The 20,237-nt window shown below is 44.4% G+C and overlaps 1 protein-coding gene across 1 annotated transcript in view; it reads left to right on the top strand.

Moving 5' to 3' along the window:
- The window catches only part of DGKI (diacylglycerol kinase iota), a gene marked incomplete at its 5' end in the record, with an annotated part of 432,789 nt that overhangs the window by 164,750 nt on the left and 247,802 nt on the right, over positions 1 to 20,237 (top strand). The window contains one exon of the mRNA XM_080818743.1: positions 584 to 679. Within this exon, the coding sequence (XP_080674869.1) occupies positions 584 to 679 (96 nt within the window). The remainder of the gene's footprint in view (positions 1 to 583; positions 680 to 20,237) is intronic.

The raw sequence follows: 20,237 nt of genomic DNA, 5'->3' as shown, positions 1-20,237 counted from the left end.
TGAAAGCCCTGCTGAAGTAGGAAAAGTGTGAATTAGTAGCAATTTATTATGCTTTGAGTACACAGTGACTTAAAGTAAGTTTTAAGAAGCCTCTGCCTTAGAACATAATTTACCCATTACTGATATAAATATGTCTTCAAACAGTCTCTAAAGTACGTTAATACCACTGTCCTCCTTCTTAACTCATTTGCTAAGTAAAGGCAACTTTTAATAGGATTTTGGTCTCGATTGTCAGGGAATCTGCAGTGTTGGGCCTGGATAAATACGACCTTACATTGAACAATTTGAGGGATTTTTCTTTATTTGTTTAATATATGTTTCACAGATGATCACAGCTTATGGATAAAGCTTCCATAGGCCTCATGTCTGTTTTAATGATGGCTTAGACAAAATTTTACCAAAGACCTGTTCTATTTCTAGAATTTTGATAGGACAAGCACCGACCATATTTTCAGGGGTAAAATGAGAAGCACTTAAACCCTGTGGGTGCCCTTACTTTCTTGCTTCCAAAAACCTAAATTTGAGATCTCGCCCCTTTACACCTGGAAAGAAAACTGAAGTCAGGTGGGTCTTTTCCTTCCAGGAGAATGCCGTGAACGGGGAGCACCTGTGGCTGGAGACCAACGTCTCAGGAGACCTGTGTTACCTGGGAGAGGAGAACTGCCAAGTCAGATTTGCAGTGAGTGTGCTCCTCGGACCTCTGGGTCCTCACCTGTCCCGGGGAAGGCTGCCACGTTGCGTCTGCAGGCAGCACGGAGGTCACTTTGCCCAAATCTCCAAGGAGAGGTTTGAAAGAGCCTGGCCCCTGTGAGACAGTGGCCAGTCAACGTGGATTTCAAGGGGTCAGTTTTAATGGCCTGAGGGCTTGGCTCTGCAGGTTAAACTTTGGTAGAAGGTGCTGCTTTCTCATGACTCCCAGGGTTGGTTTGGATTTGTGTGTCAGGGGGAGGGGAGAGGGTGAAGGTGCATGAGCGTTTGGTTCTGGATGGGGTGTGTGCGTGGGGAGAATCGTATCCATGGGAGGGGGTGACTCGCTTGTAGAGGGGGTAGTGTGAGCAGGGGGTGACCCACAGGTTTGGCCTTGGGCGCCGGCTGCAAATATAGGCATAGGTCCTTTAGTTTGTAGACACTGCGGGGTTTTTTGTTTGTTTATTTAACAGATTAAAGGTTTGTAGCAACCCTGCCCCTGCGCCATTTTTTCCAACAGCATTTGCTGACTTTGTGTCTGCGCCGCGTTTTGGGAATTCTCGTGATATTTCCAACTCTGATTAGTGTCTGTTATGGTCCTCTGTGATCGGTGATTATGACTGGCAGAGAGCCAAGGTAATAGCGCTTGTAGCAATGAAGTATTTTTTAAGGCCTGTCCTTTTTTTTTCTTTGACATAATGGCATTGCACACTTATTAGATGACAGAATAGTGTAAATAATAACTTTCTGATGCATTGAGAAGCAAAAAAATTCATTTGACTCCTTTTATTGTGATACTTTATGGCAGTGGTCTGGACCTGAACCCACGGTGTCTCCAGGGTATGCCTACAGTTCGGATCAAGCATGGAGGATAAAGTTCTAGAAACTGGACACTTAACAAATACATTGGAAGAGCCCATGCTTTTTAAAATTTGCTTTGTATCCTCATTTAGAACCATCAGCTTAAATGTCAAGGTTGTCTTTATGTTCTGTGAAAAGAACACGGTTGCCAGGCATTAAGTTGTGAGGAACTAAAATTTTATTGTTGAGAAAGTGAACTTAAAATTTTTGTGTAATTCAAAATTATTGGTTTGAAAAGAGAGTAACGGGAAACCTAGAATAGTAAAGAAGAAAGAAAAAATGAGTTTCTTCATATTTGGGGAAATGGGACTCCTAAATGGCATCTAATACATTTTTTTTTCTCTTTCATTATGTTTGTTTATTACATGAAAGAAAGATTTGGGGCAAAATGCAGGGCTTTAGAATTACAAATGAATATGTTTCTATCAGTGACTAATAAGGAAGAAATTGAGTTTCCGCTAAAGCTTTTAGAAGAATATAGCCTTCAAGCACTTTGATCAGTCTGGCTGGAATTGCAGAGCTGGAGGAACAAAACTTTAAAAATTGCATTAGCTGTTCTGATGACTGGTTTATAGGGTTTTGTTTTTTTTTTTTTGGAAACCTTCATAAGAGTTGAGAGGATCAGGGTTTGTTTGAGTGAAGTTAGGAATAGAGATCAGTGAAAGGCCCAGCCGTACAGGGTCTCCATTTGAATCTCACTGTTAGCACTCACTGTGTGATACTGAGAACTCCTGTCCTTTGGGCACTGGTTACCTTCTTAGAAAAAGAGAGTAGGATAAAATTATTTTGAATTTTGCTTCCAACTCAGATCTGTACTTGGTTGTTTGCATTTCTCTTAATCTTGTAAATTCAATTGATTTAAATATCAGGATTTCAACTTTATGCATATGTATTTTGAATTAAATATAATTGCATAAACTTTGATTGAATTAACCGAAAACCAAGAGCTGCTCAGCTACTTGGACTGAAATGCTATAAGTAATGAATTAACTTTAGGGTCTCAGTTAATTGCAAAAACACTGGTCTTGGGACATCAGGTAATATAAAATGGAAAAAAAGAAAACCAATTTTACTTGTATATATGCTTTTGAACAATTTCTGCTCCTACTGTTTGGGAGTTCTGCATCATTTCCAGATTATTCCCTTTGATCCTTTCCTGGTAGTCTTTTAGGATCAGCCACATATTACCTCTCTTGGCAAATATATAAATAACATCGCTATCCACCAATTGATTATAACTTGGTCACTATTCTCTCTACACCCAGAAAAACAACAATAAGGGAAATTGTAAGTATGAGCAGGAGACAACAGCATTATGAATATTCCTGGTGCTCTTCTGAATCTTTCTCCAAATTTCACCTCCAGTACTCAGCTCTGTTAACTCACTTTACAAAGCGTCTGGAAGGTGAAGAGCTCTCCTCCAAAAAAAAGTTGATGAAAGAAGGGATGAATCAGTGAGAAAGCAGAAGGTCTGTGTTTTCTCATTATAGGTTCCTGAAGGCTCAGTTTCTTCACCTACAGAGTGGGGGGAGTGTTTGGAACATTATATGAGATAATGCATTGAAAGGGTTTACTTGCTACTGCAACTGACACAATGAGTAAAAATTAAAACAACAACAACAAAAACAGAAAAGAGAGAAGCAGACAATTCTCGAACGACGAATCCCAATATATATATGAAACATATTTTTAGAAGGCACCCAAAATAAAACAACTATAAGGAGTCAAGGTCATGTGCCCATTAAATTAGCAAAGATTTACAAAATGACAATACCTGCGGGTTAGTTTAAGACAAAATGGGTATTCTCACTGTCAGCTCATTGGAGTGTAAATTGATAAAACAGCTGACACTTGAACAACATGGGTCTGAACCATAAGGTCCACTTATATGTAAAATATTTCTGATAAATACAGGATAGTACTATAACTACAGTAAATTATTTTCTCTTATGACTTTTTAAAAAAGATTTTATTTATTTATTCGACAAACAGATCACACGTAGGCAGAGAGGCAGGCAGAGAGGAGGAAGCAGGCTCCCCGCTGAGCAGAGAGCCCTATGCAGGGCTTGATCCCAGAACCCTGGGATCATGATCTTAGCGGAAGGCAGAGCCTTTGACCCACTGAGCCACCCAGGTGCCCCATCTCTTATGATTTTTTAAAACTATTTTCTACAACTTACTGTATCATAACCATACAGTGCATAGCATAAAAAATATGTGTTAGTCGAATGTTTATGTTATCAGTAAGGATTCCAGTCAAAGGCAGGCTATAGTAGTTAAGTTTTAGGGAGTCAGAAGTTATATGTGGATTTTTGGCTGCACAGGAGGTCGATGCCCCGAACCCCCACACTGTCCAGGAGTCAACTGTACTTCAGAAAATTGTCAGCATGTAGTGAAAGCATTACAAGTCTAGCTTTCTCTCTCTCATTTTGGGCATCATATTTGGCAGGGGAAGGGGGACATTGGCAGGAAGGAATAGACCGGGAGGAGTGTGCTCAACTTGGTTCAGGGTAGGGAACTTTGTAGTAGGAGTAAGAGTGAAATAACCTGGATTGCCAAAGAGTATTAATGAGGGGAGGTAGAGAACTGACCTCCTCCGCTGTTGAAAGACCTGCCTTGAAGTAGAGGGGAGAGTCTTGCTCTCTGCGGTTAGGAAGGTAGAACTGAATTCTCGATATAGAATCCACTGACTCTAGCAGCGAATCTTACATGAATCATAAATATCACCTGGGAAACCTGTTAACAATGTAGATTACTGTTTCTCTCCTTGCTCCAAATGCTGATTCAATATGCTGGAGCTGGACTTGGGAATCTGCAATTTTAGCAAGCACCTCAAATAACTACGGTGCAGATGGTCCACAGACTTAACTTTGAGAAATACTCTATTACAAGGAAGAACTTTAACAACCAGAGCTATCCAGCAAAGGATCAAGGTTTCTAGAGAGACAGGCTGAAATGATGTGTTTACCAACAAGTCGGATGGCCGTCTTTCAAGGCTGCCGTGTGGGGCGGGGAGGGGTGCACATCGGCTTTGGGTAAGAGGTTAAGCAAGTTAATCTCCAAGAAAGCCTCCAATTTAAATGTTCTGTTTGCAGCTTTCTTAGCTGAACAACCATTTGGTAAGAAAAAAGCATGTGCAAATGGATTATGCATTATATTCTCCTTCCTTTTAATGAAGCACTTTTGAAGATAGCCAGCCTGTTGAGGTAAGGACCAAATTGCCAGGACCAGGTACTACCCGCAGGCTTCTAAGCAGTGTGCAGGCAGAGCGTTCAGAGGAGGAGTGAGTCCATTACCAAAGATGTGCCTTTCCCTCCTTACCTTATTTTAGCAAAGCAAATGTCACGGGTAGAAGTTAAGAGAAGGGAGGAATCAGTGTGGGTTGAGGTAGACAGAGGCGGCTTCATGGCAGTGGGGCTTAAGCACAGTTTGAAGGATGGGTAAGATTTACGTAAGTGGTGGGGCAGGAGAACATTCAGGAAGGGAGAGGAACATTAGGAAACTCAGAGGCAGGAACAAGCTTTCAACAAGGGAGGAGGCGCTCATCAGACATGCATGATCACACCAGAGGGCATGTGCTAGGTAAGAATGGAAAAAAGGACAGATGGGGGCTGTGCGTGTCCATGTCTTTGGAACTGAATCTTGGAGTGCACGTTATAAATGCCTGTGTGCTTAAGGAGCATGGCCATGTAACAAATCGTCTAAAGCAAGACCATTTCAAGGGTGAAAGAAGCTCCTGGCAGGAAGGGCACCGTAACATTAAGAATAAACCCGAACTGCATCAGGGACACTGAGACAGTCACCCTCACTTATAGGGACATTGCAATAGTCTCTTTAAAACCAAAGCCGTCCTGCAAATCCAGGACTTCCTACTGCCCTATGGACTGATATTTGGGGCTGGTATTGGAGGGTATTGAAAGCAAGGCAGTGACGTCATAGGACACAAAGACGTTTGTGGGAGGGTTTACTCCAAAGCCTTGGGGCTGAACCAGATGACCTTTAAAATCCTTCATCTTCTGCATTTCTCCAGTGACAACATTTAATACTGTAGAATGTCTGTGAGCAGAAATTTAATGGGATTAAAGTTGTTCCTAAATCAGCTACAGTCCCCAAATTAGTAACTGTTTCTTTTTATGGCCTAGAGAGAAGAAAGGGATAGGGAGGCAGCAGTAATGAAATTGGAACAGAAGGATCACTGTTTCCCAACACAATTGTGGGGGGAAGAACTGAAATAAAATCCCAACTAGGACCACTTTCGTTTGGTGCTATGTGTTGAGGTGGACATTTCTTCCTTCATTTATTCTGGAAGTGTTTATGGGCTGGGTGCCTGTGCCAGGAACTGCAGACAGTGAGTGTTGAGAGTGACCGTTAACTGAAAGTGACAGTATCACAGTTTGGTAGGTAGAAACCCTTCTCGTGCGTTGTTGATAGTATACACAAAGACGTTGAGCCACATTCTGGCTTCTAAAGAAATTCATACCTCCATTAATAGTCAATAGAGCACATACTAGTGCACGCCTGTTTTGACACTGAAATGACACTTGCCTACATTGATATGTTGATGCACCCAACAACCGTAGTCATGGTCCACAACCTGCGTCTACTTGAGTAGACAGAGATGGGCTCTCTGGGACATGGGAAGGAAATGGGTTTTGTGAGACTGACCTGGGTCTGAAAACCTCCTGTTCCACCCATGTAGAGTGACCTTCGGACAAATTTCACCGATTTTGCCTCCATTTCCTGATTTAAAGTGTTGTCACTAAGATCAGCCTCACCGGTTCTTATTGGTGGGTGAGAATTGTGAACTTGTCAGCTCTTTTTAATTTTATTTTCTGGAGTGGTCAGTCCCAGCCGGGATCTACCACATCAGAGTCTCTGTTGAGCGGCACAGGGGGTGAATATGTTAAAAGCAAGGTAACTCTACAGACGACTGTCTGCTGTCAGGTAGAGGTGCAGAAGGCCCCTGTTCTCCCTTCATAAAGAGTGTCAGGACCCAACGAAGGGGACTGGTATAAGGTGGCTGTTAGGGGTTGAATTGTGCTCCCCCAACAGATGCTGTAGTCCTAATCCCCAGTACTTCAGATTATGACATTGTTTGGAAATAGGGCTGTTGCAGAGATGCTTAGTTAAGGTGCCTGCTCAAGTGTGACAAGTGGACTTCTAAGAAGAGGAGGACACCCAGCGATGCATAGGGAAGGAGGCAGAGTCTGGAGTGAGGGAGCTATACCCCAAGGAACACCAAGGACCGCAGGCTGTCTGTCATCAGAAACTGAGAGGGAGGCATGGAACAGATTCTCCCTCTGAGCCCCTAGGAGGATCTCAACCCTGTGGGGACCTCGATTTCAGATGTCAACCCTCTAGAATTGTGAGACCATACATTTCTGTTGTTTTAAGCTACCCACTTTGTGGGCCTCGGTGAGGGCAGTCCTGTCCTGTGGCTGTCCTGTAAGGTGACTTACCTGGCCTCGTGGCTCCTCCGCAAGGCTCACAGGTGGGCATACACCCGGAGGTCTACTGCAAACAGCCTTGACTAAAGATTTCATTGAGACATTTGTGGTTTTCTGGATAAGTGAGCAGACAGGCAGGGAGGTGCCCGCCACTGAGAACTGCGGGGAAGAGAGTAGTTAGACGTTAGGTGAGTGAGAACGTGTAGGTTGGGTGAGAGAAAAAAGGAGCTGTCAGACTTCAGAGCGCTGTTACCAGATATCTTTTCTATTTTTAAATGGGCTTATGTCACCTTGTGTTTGTGGGTAGGCTGATGGGTACTGTTTTCTTTTTGTTACTGTTTTGTTCAAGTATTTTACTTTAGTCTTTTCCTTGTGGGTAAAGTATAGCTAAAATGGCCACCCCCACCTGACCTTCATGCTAATATTGCTGGAAGCTTAACAAATAGAATTTTCTTGAGTAAATGAATGAATCGCATTAGGGAGGCCATGTAATATGGGCGTGGGGGGTGTGGAGAGTAAAGAACCATGCAGATCTAGAGACAAGTAGTTGTGGATCAAAATCCTGCCTCTGCCCAGCTTCTCTGAGCCCCAGGTCCTTCTGTAAAGTGGTGGTGATTGTATCTGCCTCTCAGAATTGGTAGAGGGATGAAATTAGTTGACAAACATCAATGTCCATCCTTGTTTTCTCCTGTCCCTGTTTAAAATTCAATGTCATCAAGCTGAACAAGCTAATGAGCAGTTTTGTTGGACTTTGCTCTCAACAAGACCTTATGTTTGGGATTCTCCTGCTAACCCCAACACTGAGACTTAAACTTTTACCTTGTCATTTTGCTGCTGTGTGTAATATCCACAGTCTCCCTAGGTCATGGTGGGACCAACTGAGTATGCAAATCGAAGTAACCCATTCCAGAAAACATCTCCTTACTGGTAGACCAGAAGTCTCATTTCTGTATCACAGTACCTACTCACAAGGAGGCTGGCCACTTTGCTGGATCCTTGGAAGAAACTTGTAAGAGTACACGTGAAGTAGCTCCCTGCCCTATTTGAGGAACGCTTTCAGCTTTTTGTTGCTTAGAAGAAAAAAAAAAAGATGCAGGACCTGGTCACACACTGTTTATTTCATCTCTGGAATATGGTTCCACTGGACAGCAGCCTGTGCAGATGCTCTTTCGTGTGCCTCTCTGTGCTGTGGGTGAGTAGGCAAAGCAGGGTCCAGCACACACTGCTGGGCCTCTCTGCCCATCTGTGCAGTCGGGGCTGGCAGGTGTTACCACAGGGCAACAACGCTGGACTCGAGCCTCAGAATGCATCAGGCCTGCCTGCTGGGTGACCCCTCACATGCCAGTTGTCCAGCGTGGCAGACTGATGGGCTGGACCCCCAGATGGCGGCTTGGCTGAGTGGGGTGGGGGCTGTCAGAGGGAACCGTGAGGGGGGCAGTAAAGCCCAGGAGGCTGAGTCAGCTTCATGTTGTTTGGGTACCAGCCTCGAAGACACCATCTCCAGGGAGCTGCCAAAGCTGCTCTCTGCCAGAGGTCTCTCCCTGCATTAGGATATGGAGGAGCTAATGAATCGGAATGACTCAGGGAGAGCCAAGCCATCAACAGAAATAGTTTTGAGAAAGCATGTGCACAGAATGAGTCTCCACTCCTGACCCCCTGGTCAGTGCATGTGAGTGGAGGAAGGGAGTGGGGTGTTCCCATGGGTGCGGGTGGTAGTTCTCCATGTGTGTCCAGCCAGATGGTTGGGCATTTGCATGAGATCATCCAAGTGCACACAGTGAACTGTGTCTGGCATGCGGCCGGCCCTCAGCGAATGTTAGCCATTGTCACTGTGATCGCTATCGTTGTCGTTAGTGTGGTTATTTGGCCCAGGGTGCTGTCCATACACTTGAGGGGAGTATCTCACTGATCCTGCCCACTTCATGCAACAGACACAGTGATGGGTTAGAGTGCCCAGTGAATTTCAGGATTCTTGACTCCTAGGTGACCCTGGATCAACAGTATCATTCCCTTTTTGCACAGTCCATTTTTTTTTTTTTTTTTTTTTTTTTGGGTGAGGGGAACCAAATCATGTTCTGGAGAGCACTAAACTCCTAGGAAAACAATCTGGGATATTGTTCATTAAAGCAGGCTCATGACCAAATAAGTTTTGACAACACTGAACACCTTCGATATACAAATATGTGTTATGAAGCTCTAAGAAAGACCTATGATATGCAGAATTTCCTACATTTTCCCTTGGGGGAAAGGATGATTGCTGAGTCCATTACTTTCCCCACAGAACACCTATGGCATCTTGTGGGATCTCAGCATTCAGCAGAAGCCTGAGAAGTGCTCACATCATTTTGCCACTCCCTTAGGACTTGTCAGTGTTAGTCAATAACAGTAACCCTTTGGGCTCCTTGTGGAGGCAGTTCCCGCCCTCTTAAAGGTGGAAGAACGTCAGAGAATTTTGCCTTTATACTAAACTTTCATTGAGCCAAGTGTATGTGTGTGTGCGCGCATGTGCACACGTATTTTATTTGTAGAGTTTGAGCCTCTGACAATAACTGTCATCTCCTCTGCAATGATCGTTTTAGACTGAGGCTGTGTTTGTAGGAGGCTATATGTTTGTGCAGAGCAGTGTTGTTATTTAATGCTGGCACAGCCCTGTTAATAAAGATAATTTGTATCTGATTGAATGTAGGGTTTACATCTCACCTAGGCAATGCCCAGGTATATAGAAATGCTTTCCCCTTTTCCACTGTTCCTCAGTGCAGAGACCCAGAAAATAGAATGGAACCAATATTCTTGTTGCTCAGAGGCCCCAGTCTTGGCTGAAACATTATTTGCATCAGCTGTCCCCAGACCTACTATCAGCTCCTAAGTGGACATTGTCTCTGATTTTTAGGAGCTTGTTGTTGTTTTAGGTCCCTGCCTCATAGACCAGGCAGATAGAGATTTTAGAGGGCAGTGCCATGAAAATACACGGAGTTGGAAAAGCTGGCTTTGATGCCTTCATTTGAGGAGGCATGTGGGCTTGGGCAACAAGTGGTGATCTGGCTTTGAATCCAGGCTCTGGGATTTTCTAGTTGTGCGATGTTGGTCATTACCTTGGTTTCCTGTCTTTAAAAATGTGGGCAATACCTGCATTTTACCATTTTTGTGAAGCCGAAATAAGATGATGCATATATAGCAATTAACAGCATGGCAAGTCACAAACACATGGTAAAAATCACCCACTACCATCATTCCTCCTTCCATGGAAATGGCTGCCATGGGTTGTCAGAAACTGATCCTGGAAAGGCAACACCAGAGTATGAACCTTGGAGGGAGGGCCTTATAATCAGCACACGTCTCTCACTGAATAAAAGAGAGGATGGATCTCTTGAAGTGAAATGATGAGCCATCCCTCAACTCTGTGGCCCTTATCCATTCTCTTGATCTTAAATAGCATGGATCGCTTTCTATTTTTTTTTTTTTTAAATCACTCACCTACTTGCCTGTATCTGTACCCTAGAACATGTAGGTCCCATGTAGCTCAGGGACTGGGCCTGTTTTGTACTGTCCTGGATCCTTAGCATAGAGAACAGTGACAACAGTGAGTAGTTATCCTGCCATTTTTCATGGAATGAATGGGTTCAGCGATGGGATTATTGAGAGAGACACACATACAGACATGGACACCTGTCACCAGATCAAACCCTGCCATTTAAGTATCATCATACTTAGCATCCAGGATGTTTGAATTCCTGCCTTCTTTCTCAGGCTCTTCAGTAGGGAGATTCAATACTCACTGCTTAGTAGGCTCTTGTGGGGTATTAAGCCTTGTTATAGCTAGTGTCATGCCCAAGGCAACCCATCTTATTTGATTCTCCTAGAAGTTCAAGACTGGTGTTTAAAATTCTTGGCATAGGTGGTCATGGTTTGATGGTCTGTAATCCATCCCCATGGGGCTCTCATGAGAATGGATCATCTGAAGCAATGTCAAATATATTTATCTTCATCAATCTTGTTCCCCTAATCCTTCACCAGTAAGGAAAATGACAGGGAAGTAGTAAGTTATAGTAGAAAGGTTAAGTACCTGTTAAACTCCACTGAGTTCCAGGATGTGGACCCCTCCTAAGAGGTTCACGAAGCTTTCTATTACAACCCATCAGCACCTATCACTTTTTTTTTTTTTTTTTTTTTTTTGAGCCAGAAAGACCCAGGTTGCATGCCTAGCTAATCTATCTTGGGTGAGTTGCTCCATTTCCTAGGGTCTCAGCTCCTCAGTCATGAGATGGGGGAAGTATCGCCTTGCAGGGCTGAAGTGAGCTGTGTTTACAGTGCACGTAATGTGTATATCCTACTACCAGCCATACCAGTAAACACTATGTTTGGTAATGATGTCCTCACTGAAAAATGATATGGGTAGGCATGGGTATGTGAGTGAGAACTACATCGCCAATTGGGAATATAGTGTTGGGTGAACTGTGGCTGAGGTGGTCTCCCTGGGCTAGACTGGCTTGGAGGGTTTTTCGTAATAATGTCCCCAAGTGCTTGGGATGTAGGAAATGGCAACGAAAGAATATTTACCCAGCTCAAGATGGCTTCTTAAGCAGGTACAGTATTCCATATTAAAGCAAATGTATCTAAATTATTTTTTACAAATCTCAGGCTGTGAACCGAAGAAAAACAAAACAACAAAACAAAAAAATTCCTGCATTTCCACAATATAAACTGATAATGAGGACAAATTAGGATTCATGCAGCAGGTTAGGGAATGTATATAGTGCTATCACACCAGCAAAGATTGAAAGGCAAGTGCTTTCTAGTTTATATGGAGCCTCAGATCTCTACACACTTGACATCCTGACTCAGAACTAGAAAGAGCCATTAAGACAACATAGGCACACCATTTCCTATTAATTTTTATTCAGACTTCTGTAGTACGTCCAACCCATTCTCATATCTATCTGCTTAAAATTCATAAATGTACATCTCTTTGGGTGTGTAGGGCTCTTACTGTGTAAATATCAACTTATTAGTGTCTGTGTACTTATAAACCTATTTCCATACATTTTTTGCCCATCTAGTAACAGTTCAGTTAATCTGTAAGATGCATGGCAACTTTGATGTGAGACAACTTGAAAAGAGTCTAAAAATTCAACAGGCAGTAGCCACAAAATCATCTGGAAAGAACCAAAAATAGGAAGAGAGCCCACAATAAAGAGAGCCAATTGACTGGCTTTGATCCTGTTAGCTAGGACCTGCAGACACCTAAGCTGAGAAGCATATAGGAAATGAATGGGAAAAAAAAAAAATAATAGGAGAAAAAACAAGCAGGCAAAAGCCAAAAAAAACCAAAAACAAAAACAAAAAACAAAAAAAAACAAGAGATGAGAGTGATAAAGTACAGAGGAAGTCAATAGTTATAATTACGGAAATATGAAGCCTCCTTGGGTAAAATGACAACCAAGAGCGGGAAATAGAATTATGGATTTTTGAAGATTTCTTCTAGCTCATTAGGCTGAAATCCTTTTCTAATGCATCGGGACCGTGAAGGAGGCGGCAGAAGGAACGCCTAAGCCGTCTCGCGCGGCCAGTGAAGGCGCACCCCACGCTTCCGCCCGCCCAGCGGCCTCTCGGAGGCCGCCATGTTGCTCTTCCGTCAGACTCGCGCGGATTTATCAGGCCACTCGCCGCGCTTTCTGGAAGTGGCGACAGCAGCGTGTATTTGCTTCATATCTGTGGGGCTGCACCTGCGTGTTACACAGAGCTGCAAAAGGAGCGGTGAGTGCACGTTAAACTCCCCTGAGTTCCAGGATGTGGACCCCTCCTGAGAGGTTCGCGTAGCTTTCTACGGCAACCCATCAGCACCTACCACTTTTTTTTTTTTTCATTAGAGAAAAATGCCTTGAGTTCACTAGCATGAGCCACTTTTAAACCAGATTATTAGAATTTGGTATACATTCTTGCCCAAGATCTAGGCAAGCATCTCCCCTTCGCTCCCCGCACTTAAACTGAACCCTATGTCATCCTCACGGTGACTTTTACTGACCTTAACATAATGTTCAACATAGGACAAGGGTCTTGCTCTTCATAACCAACCATCAACGTTAGCTTTGAATTCATACGCTTTCTAGCAATTTTGTTTCCACTCAATTGTTTCTCTGGTGAGCCCCGATGGCCCGCTTTACGGGAGGAGGAAGGGTTTTCATGAGATGTTTCAGTCCCCACATTCAGCGGGCCACGTCTGTCCCCTTCCCTTGGTTTCCTGCTCCAGCATTTGGGTTTTCTTTCTCTTCAAGTGAAAAATCAACCTCGACAGCTGAGGAAATATGAGACTTGCATTTGTGCCAGAACAGTCCATGAGAAGGTGCTTTCCTTTCCTTCTTTATGCGTCTCCAGGGAAGCTGCGAGTCAACAGCCGTGTGCCTCACCTGGGGTGAGGAGGGGGCGCTGACCCTTCAGATTTACTGGCTTAGCTGAGGTACTCGGGGCAGGGCAGCTCTAGAAATGCAAACGCTTCTTGTCCACACTGCTTCAGAGAACATGCTCTTGAGAACACAACAAAATGGGGTGTTTGAAAAGCATGTGAAGTGAGTTTTACTGCAGGACCTGTGAGGCACTTGCCACTGTAACACAGTAGGAGACCCCATAGTCTGTGTAGTCCACTGGCGGGCCCAGTGGCGAGGTAGGGGGGGGAGGAGGCTGGAGCGAGGCTGTCCTTTGCGAGCAGTGATGCTACTGAAAGACATAGGGCCCAGGTGGGAGCCATGTGTGTTGGACTTACTGGAAGCCTGCATGGGACTGGTGAGAGGATCTGCTTTATCCCTTAAACACTCCGCCTTCTCTCCTGTTCTCTTGTGGTCACTCCAGTTCAGGCCCTCATGGCTTAATATGTGAGATATCACTGTGGCCTCTGCCATTGTTGTGTGGCCTCATCTCTGCCTCATTTAGTCCAACAACATGGGCCCCTCTGTCCCTCTTTAAACATCCCAAGGCTCTCATGCCTCTGGGCTTTATACTTGCTGTTGGTCCCTTTGCCCAGAATGCTCTCCCCTTAGATATCACCTCAGTCAAATCCCACACATCCTGCTGGTGTTTCTCAAAACGTGTCTTCTCATTGAGACCTCTCCTGGACAAGTTCAACTTCCCTCCACTCTTGGTATTTCTCCCATTTTTTTTCTCTCTTTAATTTTTCTCTTTAGCACTTGAATCTATCAACATATTATGTATTCTATTTATGTACCATGTTTATTTGTTTATTGTCTGTCTTACCATAAAGTAATCCCCATGAAATTAAAAAAAAAGTTTCATTGATGTTTTGTTTACGGCTCTGTCCCCAGGGTTTGACACCTCCTAGGTACTTGGTAGTCACTGATTGACGGAATTAATAAATTACTTTATCTCCTCTCCTTTTGTCTTCCTTCTGCTTTCAGATAGTGCCACACCAGGTCACCAGATTACATGATTATTTTCGGCCACATTCGTCTTAACCACCCTGTCAGTGTTCTTTGGCCAATTAGGTTAAAATTTGTATTTCTCAGCCTGGATTTAAGAATTCGAGCAGTCTTAGAGTCACCTTCCTGGCCTGATCAGCACCACCTAACCGGGACTTCTATTTGGGAAGACTGGCCTACTTGCTGGCCCCAATTTTGTCCAGCATGTTTCCTCCCCACCCCCACAACCATTATCCAAGTAGATTCCGATTTAACTTGCCTGTAGAGACAGGTAGCATAACACAGGCAGCAGCAACACAGACTTTTTGTTCTTAGCTCTACCACTTACGTAAGACCTCAGTCTTCTGCACAGTAGCCTTGCCATCCAGTGGCCCCAAGGCTCCCCAGAAGGTGTCTCATTTGTGACACAAAAGTAGTGCAGCTGTAATCACCATGAAGCCTCTACCCTGTTTTCCTTCTGTGTGGAGAGGTCTTCTGTCCCTGGAAGGTGCCTCATTTTCTCTTTTGGGGTTGCCTATTGGGAGAATGCCTCTGTCCTACTGGAGGGCTTGTCTCGTGATCCCAAAGCCACCGGTTCTCCAGATTCGGGCTGAGTTGGGGGGCTTGAAAGGGAGAAAGCCCTTCTCTGCAAATCCTTCTTTCCTCCCTCCCTTCCTTCCTGAATGTCTACTAGGCTCTTGGTTTGTGTCTGGCTACGTACTTGGTGTTGGATCTTAGGAAAAACAGGAATCTCCTTCTTTTTGTAACTCTACAATTTTTAAAAAAGATTTGTTTATTTATTTATTTATTTTAGAACGAGAACACAAGTTGGGGGGAAGAGCAGAGGGAGAGAGAGAGAAGCAAACTCCCCACTAAGTGCAGAGCCCAACATGGGGCTTGATCTCATGACCCTGAGTTCTTGACCTGAGCCAAAAACCAAGGGTCAGACGCTCGACCAACTGAGCCACCCAGGCGCCCCTATAACTCTACAGTTTTTAACCCTGGGACCTCTTGGGAATAGTTCTGCATTGCCATTTGTCTTCCATCCCCTCATGAATCAGCTCCTGTGGCTTCTTAACACAGCCATTGTTCCTACTCCTCCCCTCTGTGGACATCCTGTCCCACCTGATCCTCCACCTGAGCACACATGTTGAAGTCTCCATACTCCGTACCTTAACCCGGCACCCAAGAACCCATGCAAGCAGACCCCTGTGAGCCCAGTGACTCTGTACCCCGCTGAATATGCCAATGCCAGCCTTAGGAGCTCTCAGCATCGGCTACATAATGAGATTTTGGATTGCTCTCTGCTGAAGTGTCCTCAATTTCTGAAATAAATACATCTTTTAAGGCCCAATTCCAGAATTTGCTTCTCTGTTAGGTCCTTCTTAGTGACTCAGCCTCTGAGATCTTACCTTCCCCAAATGACGGCTTTCATTGTCTGAGCGATTCATTTAGCATTTAGCCGTGTGTGGCCTTCTCTGTTCATGATCTTCCCTTTCCCCCACCCCCAAGTCCTTCTTGTCTTCTCAAGTGGCTTGCCAGCTTTTCCTAGGAAGGACAGAAGCTCCTTCCTCTTTCATTCCTGCACTGCACTTAGCGTCGCCTTATCTTCATAGTGATGGCTACAAGTATTTATTGACTCAGTCTTTATAAATATGCTTTGGACAAGTTGGTAGTTAGCAGATTGTTTTAGCCACATGGAAAACTCTTTTGAGGGTCATGACCTTCTGACATGGGCCAACAGTCCTCAGGCTGAGGCCTGGCTCCTTTACCACAGAGGGAGCTCTCCCGGCTGCAGACCCTGTGAGGTAGCTTTGAGATGACCTTTGGACCACAGACTCCTCCAGTTGTGTGGCATTTTTGCTCCTTGGTCCAGGATTTTGAAATCCTGTTGTCACAGAGAGACTTACTGATGTAATGAGGAACCACAATAAGGGGGCAGGGGACTTTAGCTCGCCTCCCTCCCGGTTTGTCCAAAGTGTCCTGTATTCTGTTTGAGGAAAAGGGGAGCCAATGTGCGTGGCAGTCGAGGCCGTACTTGGCCCTAAAATCACATTAATGGAACTTCCAGATAATGTCATTCTTCATTTTTCCTAATACCAATTTACAGATTGCATCCCAGGCTCCGCAGAGAAGCAGAACTTGCCAAGTATGCTTGTCATTTCTTCTAATTAGGTTTTTAAAGAAATCAAAGAACTCTTGTTTTCATTTACCTTGGATTATCCTGCAACAATGTTCATGTTCACGTTGCCCATAGAGCCAGTCCCCACTGAAAGGACACTGAATTCCTGACACTCCAAAGCCTTAGGGGCTTTCCTCCTCTTCTCTTTACTGAACATTCTGTTCTCCCACCCTTGGAGAAGCAAAAAGGATGGCCTTACCTGTACCTCACCTCTTGCCTCTCCCAGTCCTCCCCCACAACCAGAGTGCCCTGTAGACTGAGTTCTGTGTCTGAAAGGGAGCAAGAATTCTTCTGGCCTTCCTTGCTCTTTCCCCTTTGCCTGATTCCCAACCCTTCCTTAGTTTCTCTTCCTCGGCATGACTCTTTGGATCTGGGATCAGTCACTAGGAAGAAGATAGCTAGGCCAGAACTTGATGCCCATTCGCCCAGCCCCACCCCCGCCCTGATCTTTTTCTGTCTCTGTGCCCCGTCAGCTCCCTTCCCCAGAGTACCTTCTCTGCCTCCTTCCCGGCTCCCAGTATGACTGGGTTCCCATCCAGAGGAACCCTTCCCTGGCCATTCATCCTTTTATCACTGTGGCCTCATTGCACAGACAGAGCTAATGCAAGCAGTGATCCCTTGCATTAAGTCTGTGAGGCCAAGCCTGGGAGCTCTGGGGAGAGGTGCTTCGAGCCCAAACTGTGTTTGGCCAGCAGCAGTCTCTGGTCTTAAGTTCTTCTGAAGCAGGGAGACCGAGAAAGGGTTGCCATGCTGGCTAGGAAGATTCTTGAGTATTTCCTCCTACTTCTCAACTTCTGATCTCTGGTGTTAAACCTGTGGATGTCTGTGGGGGCGAGGGTGAGTGGTGTATCCTTAATTATACAGCAGGAGAGAGAGAAGGTCAGCAGGGAAGGTAATTTGCTACATCTTCGGGGAGTAGTAAGGTTTGATATATGTCTTATTGGGAAGGGACACAGCTGGCCTTGTTATACATGCTTCTTGGGGGCCGAAGTTCAGACTACTATGAGTAACAATTCAATTGCCTTGGACACTAAGAAGCCCCAGCCTTTTTACAAATCATAGGCCTGTGCAGCTGGCTCTTGCTTCCCTTCCCTCCTCCCTCCGTCCCCTTTCTTCTTTCATCAAACCCTGTTAACTACCACCAGATATTCATTGCTGCTTTGGGAAAATCACATCTCTGGCTCAGAGGAAGAAAATATAGCTTTCCTGGGTACATATGGGTCCAGGACTTATGACCGGGGGCGGTGGGTGGGAAGGAGGGCATTAGATCTTAACTTCATTGTCAGGAACAGTGACACACTTTCTGCCCCCTGCTTGCCTTGGATCCTTCTCTCCCAGCCCCAGCTCCAGTGGTCTAAGGCTGTGATAATTTTACTTCTGTGCTTGATAGGAGCTGAAGTTGGGGAGGAGCTGTTACTGCTTTGAATGCCAGAGTGCCTGCTGCAGAGGGCAGAGTCAGAGCTTAGAATGCTTTCTTCTATGATCACTATTAGTCTGCTAACAGTGGGATTATCCCCGCTGACTAGAAGTACAGCATATCATTGTGTTGTTTTTATACAAATAAATGTTGATCCTGGTGTGATAGGATATAATCTGTATTATAAACTATGTTGTCTTCGTTTTCATAGATGTTACACATACACACACAATTTACAAGCTAATGGATTTCCTTTGAATACTGACAAAATCAGAAAACCCCTCGTAAGAGCATGGAAGTTACTTTACTTGATATTTAAAGCAGTAAGTCTAATTGGCCTTTAAATTGATTGAAGGGAGTGAAGTTTTAAAATTTTCATATTTTAATTTGTAAACATATGTGGATTTAATGATTTTTTTGATTCATCATTTTTTAGAGTGAAGGAAGCATCAGTTTAAATAAGAGTTCAGTCCTTTTTTTTTTTTTTAAGAAAAAGTAAATACAGTCTTGATTCTGATATTTTAGCTTTGTATTTAGTTTAAATCTTGCAAATAAAAATTGTAACATTACCAAGCACAAAAATCCTTTGTTTTGGCAATTTCTTCTCAGAAGCTTATCCTTCAATGATTTCGAATAACTTTGACCAATTGAAACATAGTCATAAGCTGAGAAGTCAGCAGTTAAAACTTGAGATTCGCTGGAACAGTTTTTATCAGCTGAGGAAGTGAAATCATGTATTTGATTACTATGGAAAAACACCTTCATTCAGGATTTGCTTAATTTTGCATATGATCATAAACCTGAATTGCTGGATTTCTTAGATTATAAACTGTTTAGAAGTGGTCACTAAAGAAATTGAAGACAACAAAAGACAGGTACAACAACACTGAAAGGATATGTAGTCTGTTAGTTAGAAAGACGGAAAACCAAAATAACTGTTCTTCACGGTAAAATGCATCATGTTCCAGTGTTTATGAAGAAAAATTCAGATGATGGTCTATATATACCACCTCTAAAGGCACAAAAACATGTATGTTATGGGGGTCTTTTATAATTTAATATTGTTTAAATAAAATTGGTTTTATAACCTAAAGCACTCTGCTTCATACGTTATCATCTGGAGAACATTGTACTTGAATTATTCCCTGTGAATGACGTTGGTCTATTTTATATGCTGTCCGGGAAAGCTGAGCAATAACACATCTTAACCCTGTGGTTCTCCAACTCTTACCGGGAGCCCAGTTCCCTTATTCAAAAGAGATTCTGACTTAGAATCCTGGGATTCATACAGCAAGGAAGAGGCATTCCGGGTCCCTGCACCTGCGTGGTGCTCTTCCTACAACCGTCCGTTTGGTCTGAGGAGCCTCACAGGGATCCTCACAGGGTCCCCGGAGCTCTGCAGTTGCAAAGCCAGACTGGAGCAGGGAATTACTGATAAGGAAGGAGGCGTGTCTGGTGCGCTTAAAAATCCTAGCCCATCAGTAGTTGCCTACTGTGAGCACAATTGCTTTGTCTGTGGCGGAATCTACCAGGGGTTTTGTGGATTAGGAGGAGACTAGAACCCACTGCAGTTTCCTTAGCATCATTGCAACTCTGGTTGGCCACGTGACTCGAATGCCCCATGCATTTTCTGCAGGTGGCGCTACCTCTGAGATCTCTACCAGAACATCCGAAGGAAACGGGAGAGCAACCTGAATTTGCTTATGGGCATTGTGCTCCCGAACATTTGCAAACTAGAATCCTCTTACCCTTGCCCTGAGAGCTGCCACTGCTTCTACTACTGCTCCTCCTTGTTCCTCCCCCCCCAACCCCCTCTTCCTCCCCCCACCCCTGTCTTTTCAGTAGTAGAGCTGAGACACTTTCCAGTAGTGTGGCTAGACGCTTGGGTTTCTGTTTTTCTTTGTTCTTTGCAAAATCAATTGATTGTCAAACTTTTGCAATGTTCCAGGCCATGTTCTTTCCTCAGGCAGAGGAGAGCTGTCTGCAAGGCGGTAACTAAACCTCAGTCAGCGGGTGTCTAGACTGCAAGTGGAGTTGCTGGAGGGTTCTGGGTGCCTCATGGGAGGCAGAGAGGAATGTGCCTAACCCATGTTGAACGCGTGGAACAGTCTGGGAGGGAGGAGGCTGTGGCTGCCGCGTTTCTGATACCGCCGCTTCCAAGAGGGTGGCTTGCAGTCCTTTTAAACTTACTTGGTAGCAGCCATGCCTCAATTGTTGGCTCAAAAATTATATCTCCG

This window comes from Martes martes (assembly GCF_963455335.1).
Source record: "Martes martes genome assembly, chromosome: 11".
Lineage (NCBI taxonomy): Eukaryota > Metazoa > Chordata > Mammalia > Carnivora > Mustelidae > Martes > Martes martes.
The sequence above is the reverse complement of the archived record's forward strand: the minus strand, read 5'-3'. Positions and strand labels throughout refer to the sequence as shown.